At 42.8% G+C, this 16,737-nt stretch overlaps 3 protein-coding genes across 5 annotated transcripts; all 3 read left to right on the top strand.

Annotated features, from left to right (window-relative positions):
- The first annotated feature begins 485 nt into the window (after positions 1 to 485).
- Positions 486 to 6,998, top strand: LOC108108204 (neurotrophin 1). Of its 3 annotated transcripts, XM_017216161.1 has the most exons (7): positions 491 to 843; positions 3,036 to 3,543; positions 3,645 to 4,549; positions 4,776 to 4,907; positions 4,988 to 5,134; positions 5,197 to 5,773; positions 5,865 to 6,427. In XM_017216161.1, the coding sequence occupies exons 2-7, from the start codon at positions 3,088 to 3,090 to the stop codon at positions 6,327 to 6,329; spliced, it is 2,682 nt and encodes an 893-aa protein (XP_017071650.1). In that variant the 5' UTR covers positions 491 to 843; positions 3,036 to 3,087; the 3' UTR covers positions 6,330 to 6,427. The 3 variants fall into 3 exon arrangements, with proteins under 3 accessions (XP_017071649.1, XP_017071650.1, XP_017071648.1); XM_017216160.1 differs by having other exon boundaries at positions 486 to 558; positions 5,197 to 6,998; XM_017216159.1 differs by having other exon boundaries at positions 5,197 to 6,998.
- Positions 6,999 to 8,275: 1,277 nt separating this feature from the next.
- LOC108107696 lies at positions 8,276 to 9,843 on the top strand. Its single transcript, XM_017215301.1, has one exon. It carries the CDS (start codon positions 8,333 to 8,335, stop codon positions 9,776 to 9,778), a length of 1,446 nt encoding a protein of 481 aa, XP_017070790.1. The 5' UTR covers positions 8,276 to 8,332; the 3' UTR covers positions 9,779 to 9,843.
- A 1,052-nt stretch (positions 9,844 to 10,895) lies between these two features.
- On the top strand, positions 10,896 to 11,718 carry LOC108107707. Its single transcript, XM_017215313.1, has 2 exons — positions 10,896 to 11,315; positions 11,434 to 11,718. Exons 1-2 carry the CDS (start codon positions 10,907 to 10,909, stop codon positions 11,502 to 11,504), a joined length of 480 nt encoding a protein of 159 aa, XP_017070802.1. The 5' UTR covers positions 10,896 to 10,906; the 3' UTR covers positions 11,505 to 11,718.
- Positions 11,719 to 16,737: the final 5,019 nt, after the last annotated feature.

The following is a 16,737-nucleotide window of genomic DNA, read 5'->3' as shown; positions in this document are numbered from 1 at the left end:
GGCGGAACGCCCAATGAAGCGGTCAAAGTGTTTTTCGTGGCTAATGATGCCGATAGAAAGCAGTTAAAATACACAGCTTTGCATGCTTCCGTTTTTCGGCGATTCGCTTCCTGACCCACTGCCAAAAACAAATGACTTAAGACACGAACTTGGCAGGTGAGTCTGCTCCAAAGCCTGATATATGGGCAAACTTCCGCTTTAAGCGATAATTGATTTGCATGTTGAATATGCAAATCTAAGCCAACTAACGGGTTAATGAACTTGCGAACTGCACAAGAAATGCAATTTGCCGATGCGCATTTTCAAAGCACAAGCACGCAGCAAAGTTGGATTTACTGCAATGGGTCCAGAACGCCAACTGAGCCAAAGGCGCAGCCGCCACACAAACAGCAACAGCAGCAACAACAGAAACCGCAGCAGCAGCAGCAGTACCAGCAGCAAGAGCCGCAGTTAAAGAAGCAGTAAGCAGCAGTTGAGGCAGCAAATCAGTCTGCGGCGAGTGTTGAAAGCGTTCAGACGTAGCAGGCGGAAAAAAGCTGGCCCAAAAGCGAAACGAAGGTGAATGCCAAGGCACTAAGCCATCAAGAAGTGTGGCAAAGTAGAAAATCTGTTAATTAAGGCGCGTGTGAAAAGTGTGAAAATCAGCATACAGACTGAAAATCCGCAAGAGCCATAAAAAGTGAAAATTATCTGTTTAAAGTGGAGTGGAATGGAAACTCGATTCTTGCGCCGCAACAGGAAATAATTAGTGACTAAAGCTAAAAGTCCAAGCTCCGCAGAGAGAAGAACGGAGAAGGGAGTGGCTTGGAGAAGAACAGTGGACTGAAGACGAGCTGATCTGAGGTGATTTCTTGAGCACAGCCTCGTTTTATAAGTTAATCATAAAAAAAAGAGCGCAAAGCGGAGAACAAGAAACAAAATCGAAATTGGAATTTTAAAATACCATTTTATTTATGTGTGTGTATTTTAGCCAAATATGTGAAATGGAAACAACTTTCTAAATGAAAGAAAACAGAAAAACAAAAACAAAAACGCTTACACACAACACCAACAACAACAACAGCGACGCACAAAAATTTGAATTCTTTTTATTCTTTACGCCCGAGGAAATTGTGTCAGTCCGAGCTGTTTAAGGTGTGCGTGTGTGAGTGTGTGTGTTTATTTTTTTATGAGTTGCCGCTTTTCGGTGATCGTCAAGTTTGTGCCTTAAGTCTTTCGTTTAGGGCCCGGCAAATTGGTTTGGATTTTATATGAGCATAGGTTGGCAACCTGGTCGAAGGTGATATTGATCCCCGCAATCTGTCTAATGGAGCTCGACAGCCGTGGTTAGTGGTTCAGCTGGTTCGCTTACTAGGTTAGTCGGTTATCACCTAGTTGCTTCTGAGGCTGCTTAGTCTGCTTAGTAGGATTCTGCGGGAGATTGTCAGTGCGACTTTCTTGCTCTGCGCTTCGCTTTCAGATGTTTCTTCTCTGATTTGCAGCACTTTAATTTGTTTCTGCAATTCGTTTCGTTTGTTTGTTTTTTTACTGTTTGTCTGTTTTTTTTTTGTATTTTTTTGGACTGGCCCCGTTTCGTTGTCTGCGCAACGCACGCAAATTACAAGTTAATTAAAGTGGCCAAAGAATTCACTGAGAGATTGCATGTGAGCTGGCTGCAGCATCTGCAAATGCATCCCATTCCCCTTTTCGTCTGCAATTTGTATTTACTTTCTTGCAAATGGCACCCACGCGAAATTACTGGAATGCCTGGGAACCGAAATAATTGATGGCATATATGGGAAACGGCTGCGACTTATTGGCTTAATTTGATTTATCGTACCGCGTCGCTTTCTCACAGTCTAAGAAAAAAAAATGAGTATCTATACACATATATGCAAAGGCCAAACACAAAACCAGAAGCGCCGCCATCTCTCCCTCTTTTGTAGGATCCATTAGCTCGGTCTCCTGTGCAGGTGTGCGAGATAAATTAAAGACATGGAGCCTGCTCCATGACAACGGCAGCATCCTCACGTTCGTGCATCGCAAACTGTGCGCATCATTTCATTCAATTATTTGCCTTGGGTGCCTGAAAAGATGCGCATCTTGCCAATCCCCACCAGCCCACGTCCGCCATAAGTTTTCATGCTGGCCTTGGCAGCCTTTTCTAAACTGTCAACTGTTTGCCGCCGCTGCCGTTGTCGAACCAGCCAAATTTTCACTTTTCATCTGCACAAAAGGTCAAAACTTCGTTGCAGCTGGTATGGCCATAGCCTCGGAGGAGTTTTCTTGGCTTGGGTGTTGTTAGCATTCAGATTTGTTTGGCTCGGCTCCTTGGGGTGGCCAACTCTAAATAAATAACGAAGCCAAGAAAAGAAAGAAAGACTTTCCTTTGCACCGAACTTTTGAACATTTGCATAGATGAGAAGTGAAAACCAAGTTCATAGAGGGAAGAGCTCTTTTAGCCTGACTAATGTCTTCATTATGAAGATAGGAAGTTAAGGCCCAGTCAAATCAATCATATGACCTTTTGTTTGGCCTGGCTTATTACCGCAAAACGGCCAGTTTAGACAAGAGTCATAACCCCTTACGAAAATAGTCATAAAAATAGGAAAAATAACAACAACCAGAGCGACTTTTGTGCTTCACGCCTTGTTGGGCAGTCAACTGAGATGACAGTGAAGATCATGATGACGACGACGATGGCTGAGTGCGATTACCTAAAGCCGGAGACGAGACTGCTGTAATAGCCTGGCGGAGAGCATGGATAGTTATGACTACCGCTCCACAGTCGTAATACTTTACGCTCATGTTAATGACTCTTACTTTCGATGGAAAGCCGAAAATCAGTGGTTATGAATTGCCATGCCAAATTGTACTAAAGTCTAAGAATAAACTATAAACTGTTTTTTGAAAGCGTGCGAGTGTCGGGTGAAGGCATAAATAAACAATTAACCGGCTGTCATTGTTTCGTTTGTTATTTAGAAAATTAAATCCAACTTAATAACCGCCAGTGACCGCCCCCCTTCATTAACTTTCGTTTGCCCTGTCATTTGCAGACGGCTGCTGAAATTAAAAACAAAAGCCAAGAAATATAAAGCCAGAGTGAAAATGAAAGCTGGCCGCGCCTTTGGCTGCCTTTTCTGGGCCCTGCTCTATTGTGTGCTCTATCTGGATCTAGTCAGTGGAAATTCCGCCGACGATGAGTTAATGGACTTCGACTTTGCTGACTCTAAGGATATGGCTCCGGATGACTGGCAATTGGATGATCTAGAGGAAGCCCAACAGGCGGAACAAGCTAACAAGAAGTTGGAGTCCAACATGCTGGATTTCAGTGTTGATCTGGATGAACCGGAGCCGGAAAAACAATTACCACCTTTCGACTGGCGGGAAAAGGTTCTCAGGAACGCTCTGGCCAAAGCCTTGTCGAATGAGGAACTGCGTCAGAAGTTTGTCGAAGTCATGCCCATTCTAAGGGTTCTTTCTTCCCAGCAGCGTTTGGCTCTGTCGGCTTTGATTTCGGCTCAAATGAATGCCAAGAAGGGCCATGAGCTCAGGTTTGAGCAGGTGAGTTTTAGAAAGCTTAATTTTGTAAAGATTAAAGTTAAGAAACTTATTTGATTTATAAATAGTTTTTATTATAATAAATGATTTGATGATTTCTTTAGGTTCGCATGATGTTTGGCAATGACAAGAAGCTGCTTCTGCCTATAGTCTTTGACATCGCCAATCTCATTAAGAGTTCCACTCGCAAGTACATTAACTTGGACTCTGATCTGGCCTCATCTGCCCTTTTCCATACACCCATCAATCGTCGCGGAGATGATTTGACTGCAGAAGAGTCTCAGCATGATGACCAAGTGGGCACCATTGCCATTGATGTGGAGTCAAAGGAGGCCTCCGCTCGGGAGGAACAACCGGAATCTCTAGAGGATTTCTTCGATGAGATGGGGGCAGAAATGCTGGATCCTCAGATGATAAATGAAGCGCTAACGGGCGATCTCCATGAAAATAAAACCAACTCGGCGAAACCAGAAAGTCATGGCCAAAGAGTTCGGCGTTCGGCTAATGAGTTTGTCCACAAGTTGACTCGATCCGTGCCTGCTTCTGTGACTGAGCAGCAACTTTTGGGTGGCATTGCTGGACGCACAATTAAACTAAATACCACAGCTTTTCAGCAGCCAAGTAGCCAAGAGGAGGAGCAGGTTGCATCCTCTAATGATGGCCAGTCATATGCTCAGGTAGAGGATCTCGCTTTTGCTGGTCTTAATGGCACAGAAATCCCATTAAGCGCTGATGAGAGATTGGACCTTCAAAGAAACAGCGCTGAGGATACAGATGAACCTCTACCAAGTCCCGAGGAACTAATTGCTGGACCTCGGTATCGACTGGGAAAGCGACCACTGCCTGGTCAAAAATCTGCCGCACCCATTAAACGTAAGAGGGTCACATCCTCTGTGAGGGGAAGACCAAAGACCGCTGCCAGTTCCCACAAGCCTGTGGTAACACCAGCTCATAAGAAATGCGAACGATTCACCAGCAACATGTGCATCCGCACCGACGACTATCCGCTGTAAGATCCCTGTAGCTAGTTGGTGAGCGGTTCTCCCAGGGTCCTGGTTCCGGTCCATAGTCCTTAGTCCTAGTTTAGTCCGAATTTTAGTCGTAATAAACAGTAATTTATTAAATTCACTACTTGCCCAATTATCCCTTTGCACTTATGCTTAGTTACTGGTTTTGGTTAGAGTTGACTTAAAAAGCAGTTGGAAACTGTATCGTCTATTATTTTAAAATCCTAGTGAACAGATCATGGGCAGCATAAGGCGACACAAGAACGCAATGTCCGCTCTTTTGGCCGAGTTTTACGATAGGCCCAATAATAATCTGGAATTCGGAGATGAGTTTGATGACTTCAGCCTAAGCAAAAAGAGGTAAGCGTAATAATACCTAATAATGAAATTTAATAGATTTTTTTCTTATCATTAACCTTTAATCTTGATTTCGATTACAGGCGTGAGGATGAAGGCAGTGCAGGTGGGATGTGCCAGAGCGTGGTACGTTACGCCCGACCTCAGAAGGCCAAATCCGCTTCAGGAGAGTGGAAATACATAGTAAACACCGGCCAACACACGCAAACCTTGCGACTGGAAAAGTGCAGGTGGGTGATAATGATTTTTCACTTTAAGAAAATCCATTAACTTGTTATCTTCACATCGGCAGCAATCCCGGCGAGAGCTGTTCCTACTTGGCGCAGACTTATCGCTCTCACTGCTCACAGGTGTACAATTACCATCGATTACTCAGCTGGGACAAAGTTCGTGGTCTCCATGTGGATATTTTCAAAGTTCCCACATGTTGTTCCTGTCAGGTGGATGGTTATCGACAGCAGTTCCCACCACTCTCCTCTATTCAGGCCAAGGATTACTCTCCCATGAGCAACACCAATGGGAATTCAAATGGATATAGTACCATCAATGAAGAGGATCTGGACTATGCCGATGAAAGCGAGGAGGACGAACTGGGTCTTCGTTATCCCTCTTTCAACCATCGGGAGACCAATGAGCTTTATTCCAGCAGTAACAAGGTGCGAGTGAAGCTGCCTGGTATTAGTACAAGTGTGGGCCCATACCTAAGTCCCCCAGATGATGATGAAGATCGCTACGGTGGATACAAGAGCCCAAGTTCCAGTTCCAGTTCCAAGAAGTATTACAGCCAGGTGAGCCGCCGACGCCCGCAGCAGTCAGAGGCGCGTCTGGACTTGGATTTGGCGCCAAGCGAGACGCATTCGGACCAAGAGGTAAACCTATTTGCTGGCACACCAAACGGCGGTGCAGAGAAGTCTCGTATCCCGCTCAATCGCAAGCGTATTTATGCCTCCACCCACACAGCCCCCACCACCGCAACTTCATCATCATCAGCTGCAGCAGCCTCAGCTGCATCATCATCGTCAGCAGGAGGAGCTCCCGTCCGCCTACGATTTCCACAGACCACAAGTCTACCAGCCCGAACGGGAACCGCTGCCCTTAGCCCGGGATCCAGCTATGTTGCCGGTTACAGCGCCAGTTCTGGCCTCTCCAGTGGTGTCATCTCCAGTGGTGCCCCTGCCCATGCCGCCCATGCCCATCAAACTGGTGCCGTCTCACCACCAGTCGCATCACCAACAGCTGCATCACCATCACCAGGCCGGCAGCAAGGTGGCAGCAAGTCGCGACCCCGCTTCTATGCACCACCAGCCTCGACGGCAGTCCCAGTGGTCTCCGACTCAGCGTCGTCACTTTCGACCGAGCGCACCACTCAGTGGGAGCGGGATCAGTCGACGGCACTACCACAACCGCCGGCCGTCTATCCAGTAGGCTCAATCTTTCCCAGCGGCGGTAGCAACGAGATGTCGGGCAAGAGGATCAACTACAATTACCATCCCATCATTGATTTCTTCGAGAAGAATCGCAGGGCAGAGGCGGCGGCTACAGTTAATCCGGTGGCAGATGAATCCCGCATTGTGGAGCAACGCATATACCCTCAGAATAATCCCAAATCTCAACAAACAAATGGCATGGGCTTGGGCATGGAGAGCATCGCTGGAGTGTACCAACATCCCATACCCGTGCCCAAAACTCACGAACGGCGCATGGGTTACAGGGCAAATGGTGGCGTGGGTGGTGCAGGTGCTGTGGGTGGTGGTGCTGGTTTCGTCAGCGATAATGCCTGGCTGCCCATGGTTGTGGAGTAGGTTAAGTCGCATGAGTTTATCAACCTCAATATCCCTAAAATCTAACGTATTAACGCCGATGCCTTAGCTCGTAGTCTCTGCCGTTCCCGCCAGGAGCTTAATATTGTAGTTTGTCTAGCTCGCTCCTAATCTCAACCCCATATCCACCCAATCCCATCTAATGTTTAACCAACTATGTTTATTTATTTATTTATTTTGTAGTGTGTAGTGCAAACAATATGATATGACCTCGTTGTTGGGGAGGTTTAATTGGTCAAAAGCTTGGTCGACTTGTCGTCAGAGTTTTAGCAATAAATATAATTTATTGAAATATTAAATGTGTTTTTAGTTTGGTTAAATTTTCAATTTGTGGCTTAAAAACCCTGATATAGTTTAGATCTGGGGGAATGTGTGTACTTACAATTTGCAGTCACTATGCTGCTGCAGATTTAAAGGCCTCTGTTATCTGCTGTGAGTGAACAAAATTTAAAGCATCTTTTAGGCGTTTGTAAAAATGTTAACCTAAAACGAATGCGCAATCGTTTTGTCATTAAAGGAGCTGTTAAGTTTTATAATCTCGTAATAAATACAGGTACAACGCTACTAAATTGTATGTTAAAACTCAATTGCATCTCATAAGGTGCTTAAAAACATTTTGACTTATATATAAGTTGTTGCTTAATTAAATTTTATACGATGTTTGTTATAAATTGCTTTTCAAAAATTTCGATGTACGAGTTCATACTTTATTATCACTTTTATTACCTCTTTTTTATTAAACTCAGTTATAACTACGCTTAAAGTGTTATTTATCTTCATTTAAATTAAAAAGCCAAAGAGTTTAATCGCCTAGTAAAAACAACCTCATGAATATATTTATTATTCTAATTTAATATTCCCATAACAGCATAGCAAAAAATGTGAATAAATCATGCCCATCTGAAGATCCCATTATTCCCGAAATCTTTTAAAGCACACAAATTAAATGACCAGTGCATAAATTATTTCACCGTTCGTTTTGCCTTTCGCCCAAATGACACAAATTCCATATCAGCGCCCCTGGCGAAGTTCAAGTTGAGGGTCAAGTGGCGGGCGCTAATGAGATTCGAGACCGCGAAAATAAAAACACTTACCCACACGATTGAAAACTGAATTTAAAACAAGAAACTAGTTTCTGCCGAAGAGCCAGAAAGTTGCAATGTGCCAAACCACCACCACCGATGTGGCGTGCGGTGCGCGTATGCAAAGTGGGTTTCTAAAGCGAAACGAGGCTTTGGCTCCGACTTTGACCAGTTATAACATTGGACGTTGAACGGTGCAACCTGCAACGGGCAACTAGCAACTAGCTACCAGCCACTAGCAACTTGCAACGTCACTTCGGCTGGCCAGTTTCGCTTTCATTTGATGCCGAAGCTAACAAACGACCGATGACGACGACGATGACGACTCTAAAGACATATCTCGTCACGAAAGAAAGAAAGAAAGGCTTGCGGCGCGGCGATCAAACTGGAAAATTGGAAAAACGGCGAGGAAATTTTATAAAGGCCCAATGATAGCACACTTACTGCACAGTTGTCGGTCGAACGTCAAGCGCGAAAGTGAAAAGTTACATTTCCCGGACCTTGGAATATCTAGAGTAAAAGTGCAATGGCAGTGCTCAGGATATTTTGGTGGTTCCTCTTGTATTTACACCTAATTCAGGCCATCAAAGTGGATAGCCTCAGCAAGGAAGGAGGCTCTAGTAGTACACAAAGTCCTCCAGTTTATAGAGTATCTAAGCCTGAACCCAAACATCCCGAAAATAGAGTTCCTCCTCATCTGCAGGACATACGTCCTGGCTATGTGGATGATGATGCGGGCGATGTGATTAGGATTATAGAGCCACCTCAGCATTTCCAGCAGCTAAAGCGTCTGCGTCAAAGACTACCTGCCAATCCACCTGTGGTCTGGGAACAGCCTAGAAAACTGGCCTCCAATAGGCTAAAAATTATACCCCAAGGAGACCTCCTCACTCAGGAAACTCAGGTTCAATATTCAAAACCCAATCAGTTGCAAATTCCAATGGAAATTCTTGCCTCGGTGAGGAAAACAGAGCGTTTATTGAAGCAGCAAAGACAAAATTTTCCACAAATAAGACAACGCATTATCCAGAGACAAAGTCACACTGTATTATCCCAAAAAGCCATCGAGCAAGAGCTATACCATCGTGGCCAACAGCACAGGCTAAGAGCAGTGTTGAGTCGCAATCAAGAGCACAAGAGAAATAAAAGAAATAGGAGGGATCTTCCGGACAAGAAAAAGGAAGTTTACGATGTACAAAAAGGCCTAAAATTAGTGGCTCACATTGGGGATCTGTTGAAAAATGCCACCCAATATTTACCAGACGATGGGGTCACCACCACCAATGAGGTGAAAAGGTCACCAATTTGCAGCAATGCAACCAACTGCGACAATCGGCGACGTCGCCAAAGACTCTTTAAACAGCACGCCAAGTCAGCAGAGCGGGAAAAATTAAAGGAGAGGCGGCGCCACTTCCGGAATAAAGAGGCAACAACCAAAGCGACAACACCAACAACAACCACCACAACAACCACTGGCAAATCGGTGTTTTCAAGTGCCAATTCAGTTGCTGATACTTCCGCAATTCCGCTGGCCAGTCGCCTGGTGAATTCACGCAAATCCAAATCGCCAAATAACAACCGCAACTTGGGCCGCAGCGATGACTCCATACTCTATGCGGATGTGATGACAAACATACGCAATTTGTGGCAGGAGCACGATCTTTCGACGGGACCGAAGTTTATTGCACCTGGCGAGGTGGCCAACAATACGGATTATCGCGCCTTGGATGTGTATCTCAAAGAGCTGGATGATTTGTCCAAAAAGTTACCCACTGCTGCTCCTATAACTGGTCTCAATAAAGAGGAGCTGCAGAGACCTACACCCACGCCCAGTTGGTATTTGATAAACTCGGAGGGAGGAATCTTTGAGACCCGACTGGATAGTCAAACTAAACCCTCTTCATCGCTGTTCCATCGCTTCCCCGACATGCCCTACCAAAATCATAGTGTGTCCACATTGGACTTGGAGTGAACGGTGCTCTTTGAGTGTTTAACTAGTTATTATTTATTTATTTACAAGGAATAAAGTATTATTTATGAAAGGCAGACAAAATAAACTAATTTTCTGTGTTAATTATTTTCAAATTATTTACAATTAATACAAAGTTTTTAGCCCTGGAACTCTTCACCTTACCACTCTCAATGCTACATCTCTGGGGATTCTTGGTGGCCAACCAAGCATTTAACATGGCTAATTACAACAGCTCCCAACTCTCAAGTCACAAGTTCTTGGCTAATGCGGCAATTTAGATAAGCCCAAACTGGCAATTAGCCCCGAGCTCGAGCCCAAGCTGCCAAACGTGCGAAACGCATTGTCCCAAGCCCTGACCCCGCCTAACATGCAAAGTTGTGAGAAGATTTTTGGCAATTAACAGAGATGATAGGGGTACGGGGAAATCAAGTGGCTCAGATGAAGCGGAAGAAAATCAACCTGACCTCTCTTACAAGGGAAATGGATCTCTCGTATATGTCGGATCTCTCACTCTGATGATGCTAGTTTTGGCATCTTGGCTAGTTTTATGGGGATCCCATATCTATTCTTGGAACATTTTCATTTCCACATTCGTTATTTGGCTACTAAACCTAGTCAGACGTTTTTTGGGCGGCATTTTTTTTATGGGATTAGAATGTTGTTCAGCCACTTTGACAAAGAATTATTTAATTTATAGAGCGTGTGTTGGGTTTTTATGATTATTATTTTGTGTGTTGGCGGGGCGAGAGATAAATTAGAGTGGAACGATTGGTAGGGTACAGAAATCGATCCATATTATGTAACCAAATGTATTCCTGGCCTTTAAAGAAAAGAGTAGAGAGGCACTGCCCATTGCGACATTGACCCCACTGATCGTAGCCAGTAGGCTGGGCGGAGTGGGCGGTGGGTGGCAAGAGAAAAACAAGCAAACATAAGTTGGCCCAAAGCATTGTAATTAGTAGTCGGTCATGCAAGAAATAGAAGCCTCCCCCCTTGGCCAATTCAGTGAATGTTTGGTGGGGGTTTTCTTGGTGGATAGATTGTTAGAAGCACACGCAGCTGGAGTCGCCAAAATTGGAGGGGGAAAACCGTTTTTCGTTTAGACAATTGTTTTGTCGCTGCGCATTGATGGCAATACAACGTTGCAAGAATCACTTTTTGGCCATTATAAAAGCCCACTGCACGTTTCCAGCGTCAGTCAGTCAGTTGTTGCAAGCCCCAAGTGGCATTTCCATTTCCAATCCGTTGTTTACCCAAAGGAAATCCGCAGTAAAACCCGCCAAGATGTTCCAAGCCAAATCCGTTTGCCTGCTGCTCGCCCTCTGCCTTTTGGCTATGTTTTTGGCCGGATCTGACGCTCTGCCACGCCCACAGGAGGGACGGGAGGAGGGCGGTGATCAGGAGGCCAATATAGAGGCCGAGGAGAAGGATCTTGAGGGAGCCGCTTCCTTTGGATATGGATACTACTCATCGCCCTACTTGGGTGGCTACTACGGTGGATATTGGCCACACTACAGTGGCAGTTACTACGGAATCGGTAAGACAAGTTGGTGATGAAAAGTGAGAGGACGTTCTCTTTGGATCTAGTGTGTTGTTAGATACAAATACATCCTTACTTGGAAAAATTCAACCCGTATTCATAAACCTATTCACAGGTTATCCCTACTACGGAGGATACTACGGATTGCACGGACACCACCACGGCCACTATGGACACTACTTCTAAGAAGGGTTCTTAAGCCTTTCCCAAATACTTTTCCAGCCTCAGTAGAAGTTTATCAGCACCAGAAATTTACCAGCACTAGCTCGAATAGAAAGAATTAAGTAGAGAAATAGATGCCGACTAAGATAGCGTTAATAGCCAGCACTAGCCTCAATAGCCAAACGATGCGTTCTTGACCGGATGGCGAACAGATTAACTGCACTGCCCCCTTGAGCGAGGATAATTGCTTCAATTAAGCAGAAAATCACAAAAAAAAAAAGAGTACAATCAACTAAATATTACATAAATAAATGTTATACTTTGTACGAATTAATGCCTGCGTGTTTGATGGCTACTGTTGATTGTTTTTATTTTACTCCTCTTAGCGCTGGGTGCTCGTTATTTTATGCCATCGTAAAAACAAACACATGAAGCGCCCAGCTAATTTGCAATTCAAATGAGGCTAAGCCAAACATTGGTTTTATATCGCTGGCCTAATCTAATTAATAGGGGTTTTATTTCAGAAGCAAATTAACTGTACAAATTGGCAAGAACTGAAACTGAAGTTCAGACATAAATGGTCGGCAATAAACGGCAGAAAAGTACGAGTAAGCTTCGGTTATTTGACTCCCGTTGTACCACGCTGCGTATGCGTAATTTATGAGTGGAATACCATAAATCGCTGAAGACGAGCTAACATCATTGTGTAAGCCAAGTGTCTCAGATTCTCAAAACAAGCCCGTTAATCGGCTCTGCCCAAGACTATTTGTCTTGATCGGTTTTTGACAGGCAACAATCGGATATTGGAAGTCAGACATCAAGTCCGAAAGGTCACGGAAGTGACGCACAATGGACATAGAAGATTAACGGCATCGTTGTTGCGACAATAATCGTTTGATTTCACAGTGGAACCTTTGCATAAATTGTGTTGAACTGATCTAAGGTCAATTCGGTAGCCAAGAATCGAAATTCTTCAATTGACCTTTTGCTTTGACGCTTTTCTTCGTGGCTTACAAACGTCAAAATCAAGAACGTTTCATCGATCTTCGATCTGTATTCATATTTCGATGGCCAGCTATGTCTGTAGACAATAATAGCGTTAAATTGGTTATTAAAAGATCGTTTAGCATTTCATTGTTGATCTGAAGCGTGACTAAGCTCAAAATATTGCTTAAATATGATTATTATTTATTCATCAAACTGAAATGACTCACTTAAAGTCTAGAAATCGTTAAAAAATCTTGCCAAAATAGAGGCAAAAACTTGTTTTAATTAGAGTTGGGAGACTTTTGTCTGGCGGCTTTTGTGGCTAAATAAATTAAGTCAGCTGACGCTAACACCGACATTCATTGCACTTTCTCACAGTTCCTGGGTTTTGCCTGTTGGCTTCTCTAGATCATTTCATTTTCTTGGTTCATAAATCACTTTGGCTGAAGACCAAAAAATATCCGGCTGATGATTTGGTTAATTGATTGTTTGTTTTAGGTCATTTTACCCAAAGCACTTTGCATTTCGTTGACGTTTTTTCCCTCTTTATAACTTTCATTAGCCGAAAACGGAGATTTTGGAATTCATTGAAAATCGTTGCCCCATTGTTAAGAGGAAAAACCATTGAAATTGTATCTCAAGTCTTCATTGTTGTTTTTTTTCAGCTGAGATATTGTATCTTGTGTGGTATTTAATTTGGGCAACGGATACTCCAGTTAAGTGCACGAATTGAGCGAAGTTGAGCACAGTGGTTCGGACTGAAAGAGACAATAGGTTTGGTCTGAAAAAATCGTTAGAAAATTCAATTCAAAGGGGAAATAAGGGTAACGATCAATATTTAATATATACAATATATTTAACTTTCGCCCCACTGTACAATTTTTTTGTGATTACAAAAAAACCAACCTAGTAATTTGATTTGTATCCAAGTATTTGCTTGTTTACTCATGCGTGGGCCGCTTTATATCTCAATTAGATGCTAAGACGATCATCATTAGCGGACCCTCTGGCGACTGCATTCGAAATGCAGTCCGCACTTGATGCGATAATAATTTCAGTACAGTAAATTATCAATCTATATGCCGATGGCATTAATTCCTCGTTCCCGTCAGCGCGACGGCTTAAAGGTGTCGCAATCTGGCTTCACCAGCAGCACAAGTCGCTCTGAGAAGTTCCTGCTGCGACAGGTTCGTGTCTTAAGTCTTTCGTCTTTCGTGGAATTAACATGTCAAGCACGTATTTTTTCTGGTTGAACAACAATCCCCATCCGCAATGTTGTGGCAGTCCCGGGAGAGCATTCGATTCTTCCTTGCCACCAAGGTCGCTGCAGCTTAAACGCACTTGAACCGAAATAAGGCACTGAAAAAATCTTTATTTTGACTTACATTTACCTCTTTTTAAAGTTTTTGAATATTAATATATATTCTATATTATTTAATATTAAATATATTAACAATATTTTTATAATTTTGAACACTTTTAAAAATAAAATAAACCCCATGCATTTTTTCAGATTTCAATTAAGGTATTTTCTCCTGAATTCGTCCCTCAAAATTGGCCATTGAACTTGCGTCCAAACTTGTTTTCCCCCCAAAGCTTCTTATCGTTTCTGTGGCAGCTGCTTTTGTGGCGTGGCTTTTGTGGTTTATAGTCGAGGCGACTTGGCCGGATTGTAATGGTAAACATTTTGCATACCAAAGGCATTAAAGTCTTTCGGCTTTGACCTTGCCCAATCCGATCTTCGCGTAGGTGAATAGAGCACAGCAGGGTGTACGAGTGTATGTGCCTTAATGTGTGTGGCATGCTCGACTTGGCAAGAGGCAAGGGCGATCAATTGTGGCAGACCCAACGAAAAGTCCGCTCCAAATGCAACCGACCAGAAACGAGACCGACTAAAGAGAATATCTAGGCTTTGGAGACTGCTCGTTATTTAATTTCCAGTCAAGCTCTTTAATTAGCTGTTAACTTCCGCAACATTTGCGCCAAAGAACGCTTGTCTTGCCAAAAAAAACTAAAAATAAAAAAATAAAACAGAAATACAACCAACTCCCATCCAAGTATTTATTCATTGTGGGTGCGTTCAATGGCTGAAAGTGATTTATGAACGCCTGCTGAGCTATAAATATTTATGGCAATTGTTTCGCTTCGATTTGCTAAGCCATTTTAGGCTTTAATTAAAGTGCTTAGTACTGGGAATTGGACTACGATCTCCATGTCGGAAACGGTTCTCTGACCAGACCAAAAACTAAGTCAAAAGTTTCCATTAGCCATAATCAAGTGCTGACAGGAAGTTCTCATCTCTCGGTTCTAGCCATGAATTATGACCAAGTTACCAGTGAGAAGCGACGAAGCGTTTTAGAAAGGCGAAATCCTGTGTGCCACTAAGGTCACATTCTGGCCCGATCAAGAACCAGAAAGAACCCGTTTACCAATCACTTCCTCCTTTGTAACAGGATCAGCTTGGGATTCCGTTCCATGTGCTGGCTATTAAGCGGGTATTCTGGTTCTCAGCCAACGGATGCCTCGATGACCTTGAGACGAGAGTGCAAAAAATCTGTTCAGATGTTCGCTGCTGTGCCCCGATCTCTGTGTAGGTTGCAATTAAGCTGAACTTGTTATGGTCGCCGGTTTCACTTCGGTTGCTCACCGACGCTGCCTTTATGACCGAAAAAAATGTGCTTAATGAAAACGAACCGACGACGCCCCATCCATCTCCCAGTGCCAGCGCCTCCCCAACTGCCTCCTCACTTTCAGCTAATCACTCTGAAAGTTGTTATAAATTTGTCACTTAAATACATTACAACGATTGGAGCCATTGTCATTCACGTAATTAGATATTGATGAATGGACCTTTGTGGGTGGTTAATTAAAATCAAAGGGGTAGGTTAACTTTTAGAGGGATTTTGTAACATAAAAATATAAAAATATATAATATTTGTAAAACAAAATTGGTTAATAAGTAGTCAGTTGTAAAGTTCTTTCTAACCTTTTTTTAGTTTTTATTATTAATAAATGTTAAAAGTGTGGGAAACCAGTTGAACACACATTTTTAGAGTTTCAAAAACTAGTTTATGTATCGAATCAATTTTTCTGTAAAACCTCTTCATTTACTTAAAAACATTCATAATAATTAAGTCGAACATAATACTTTGGAAAGAGTAATAAAAGCTGCGCCTTGCTGGCTTAACCTTTGATTAGTCATATAAGACTTTTAATTTATTCGCGAATAATTTGTAGCAGTTCGATTTAAACAAGTAGTAAACGTTATGTATTTTGAAACACACATTTTTTGACCCTTTGAAATAAATCTAGCTTAAATTTTATAAGCTCGTGTTTGTGTCATTTACCTTTTGATTTTGATTTTTATTTATAGCCAAACCCAACTCCTAAATTAAAGAGTATGACAGACTGTGCCTTCTCGAGTTTTACTTTCATTTGTCATATTTGATTGTTTATTTATTTGTGAATATTTTGTATCAAATCGAACATTCGAACAAGTGCTAAAGCGCCCTGAGGTTTAATGAACTGTTGGCGGATTTGTTTTTGGTGAAAACCATTGAGGCTGAATCACCTGCTGATTATTATTGTTGGTTGTTGGTTTTATGAGCGTTTACCTTGCGGTTGGCCAGTGGCGTATCATTTGTATGCCATGGGCGAAATTGCCCCAGCGAAATGCATAAAAACTTCAGGTGGCATATTATTTATGGACGGAGTTCAGTGAATTTTAACCAGATTCTAGCCACATCCTAGTTGCAGCTATAATCCCTGTTTATTTATTATACAACTCCCGAAACTCTAAAAAATCAGACAGTTGGCGATCAAAAGCTTAACATTCCTAAGTGGTTTTTTTGTGTTGGTTTTCTCATTTGTGGGGATGCTAAATAGTTGTTAGAAGCTTTTAGTTTTAGTGCTAAGCCGCTTAAAGCGAATAGAATTTCCAGTTAGCCACGGATATACGACTACGTAGAACTCGACTCATCTGTGGCAGCCGTCGATCATCTCTGATCTAACTCTCTGGTTTTTAATTATCGGCTGGCAATAAACGATTTGAGTTCAAGTTGTTAATGGCATTTCATTATGTTTCATAGTTTTGAAAGTTGAAATACTTGAGTCGGAATCCAATGGTTGTTGTACACAACGCATCTTGTACGGGTTTCTTCCGGTTTTCGTTCGATTTCTGATTATTATTAATAATTGAATTTCTATTTGTTCGACGAGCCGCGAACATACTTAGGACCAGCATCTTTTTGTGGTTTTGTTTCGCTCGCAG

Source organism: Drosophila eugracilis, unplaced genomic scaffold, assembly GCF_018153835.1.
Source record: "Drosophila eugracilis isolate 14026-0451.02 unplaced genomic scaffold, ASM1815383v1 contig_2088, whole genome shotgun sequence".
Taxonomy (NCBI): domain Eukaryota; kingdom Metazoa; phylum Arthropoda; class Insecta; order Diptera; family Drosophilidae; genus Drosophila; species Drosophila eugracilis.
The sequence above is the reverse complement of the archived record's forward strand: the minus strand, read 5'-3'. Positions and strand labels throughout refer to the sequence as shown.

Excerpts from the sequence above, each read along its gene's own strand:
- LOC108108204 (XM_017216160.1), top strand. The coding sequence starts at position 3,088 with ATGAAAGCTGGCCGCGCCTTTGGCTGCCTTTTCTGGGCCCTGCTCTAT. Across the intron at positions 4,550-4,775 it reads CGCACCGACGACTATCCGCT|TGAACAGATCATGGGCAGCA; the intron begins GTAAGATCCCTG and ends TTAAAATCCTAG. Across the intron at positions 4,908-4,987 it reads TTCAGCCTAAGCAAAAAGAG|GCGTGAGGATGAAGGCAGTG; the intron begins GTAAGCGTAATA and ends TTTCGATTACAG.
- LOC108107696 (XM_017215301.1), top strand. The coding sequence starts at position 8,333 with ATGGCAGTGCTCAGGATATTTTGGTGGTTCCTCTTGTATTTACACCTA.
- LOC108107707 (XM_017215313.1), top strand. The coding sequence starts at position 10,907 with ATGGCAATACAACGTTGCAAGAATCACTTTTTGGCCATTATAAAAGCC. Across the intron at positions 11,316-11,433 it reads TGGCAGTTACTACGGAATCG|GTTATCCCTACTACGGAGGA; the intron begins GTAAGACAAGTT and ends ACCTATTCACAG.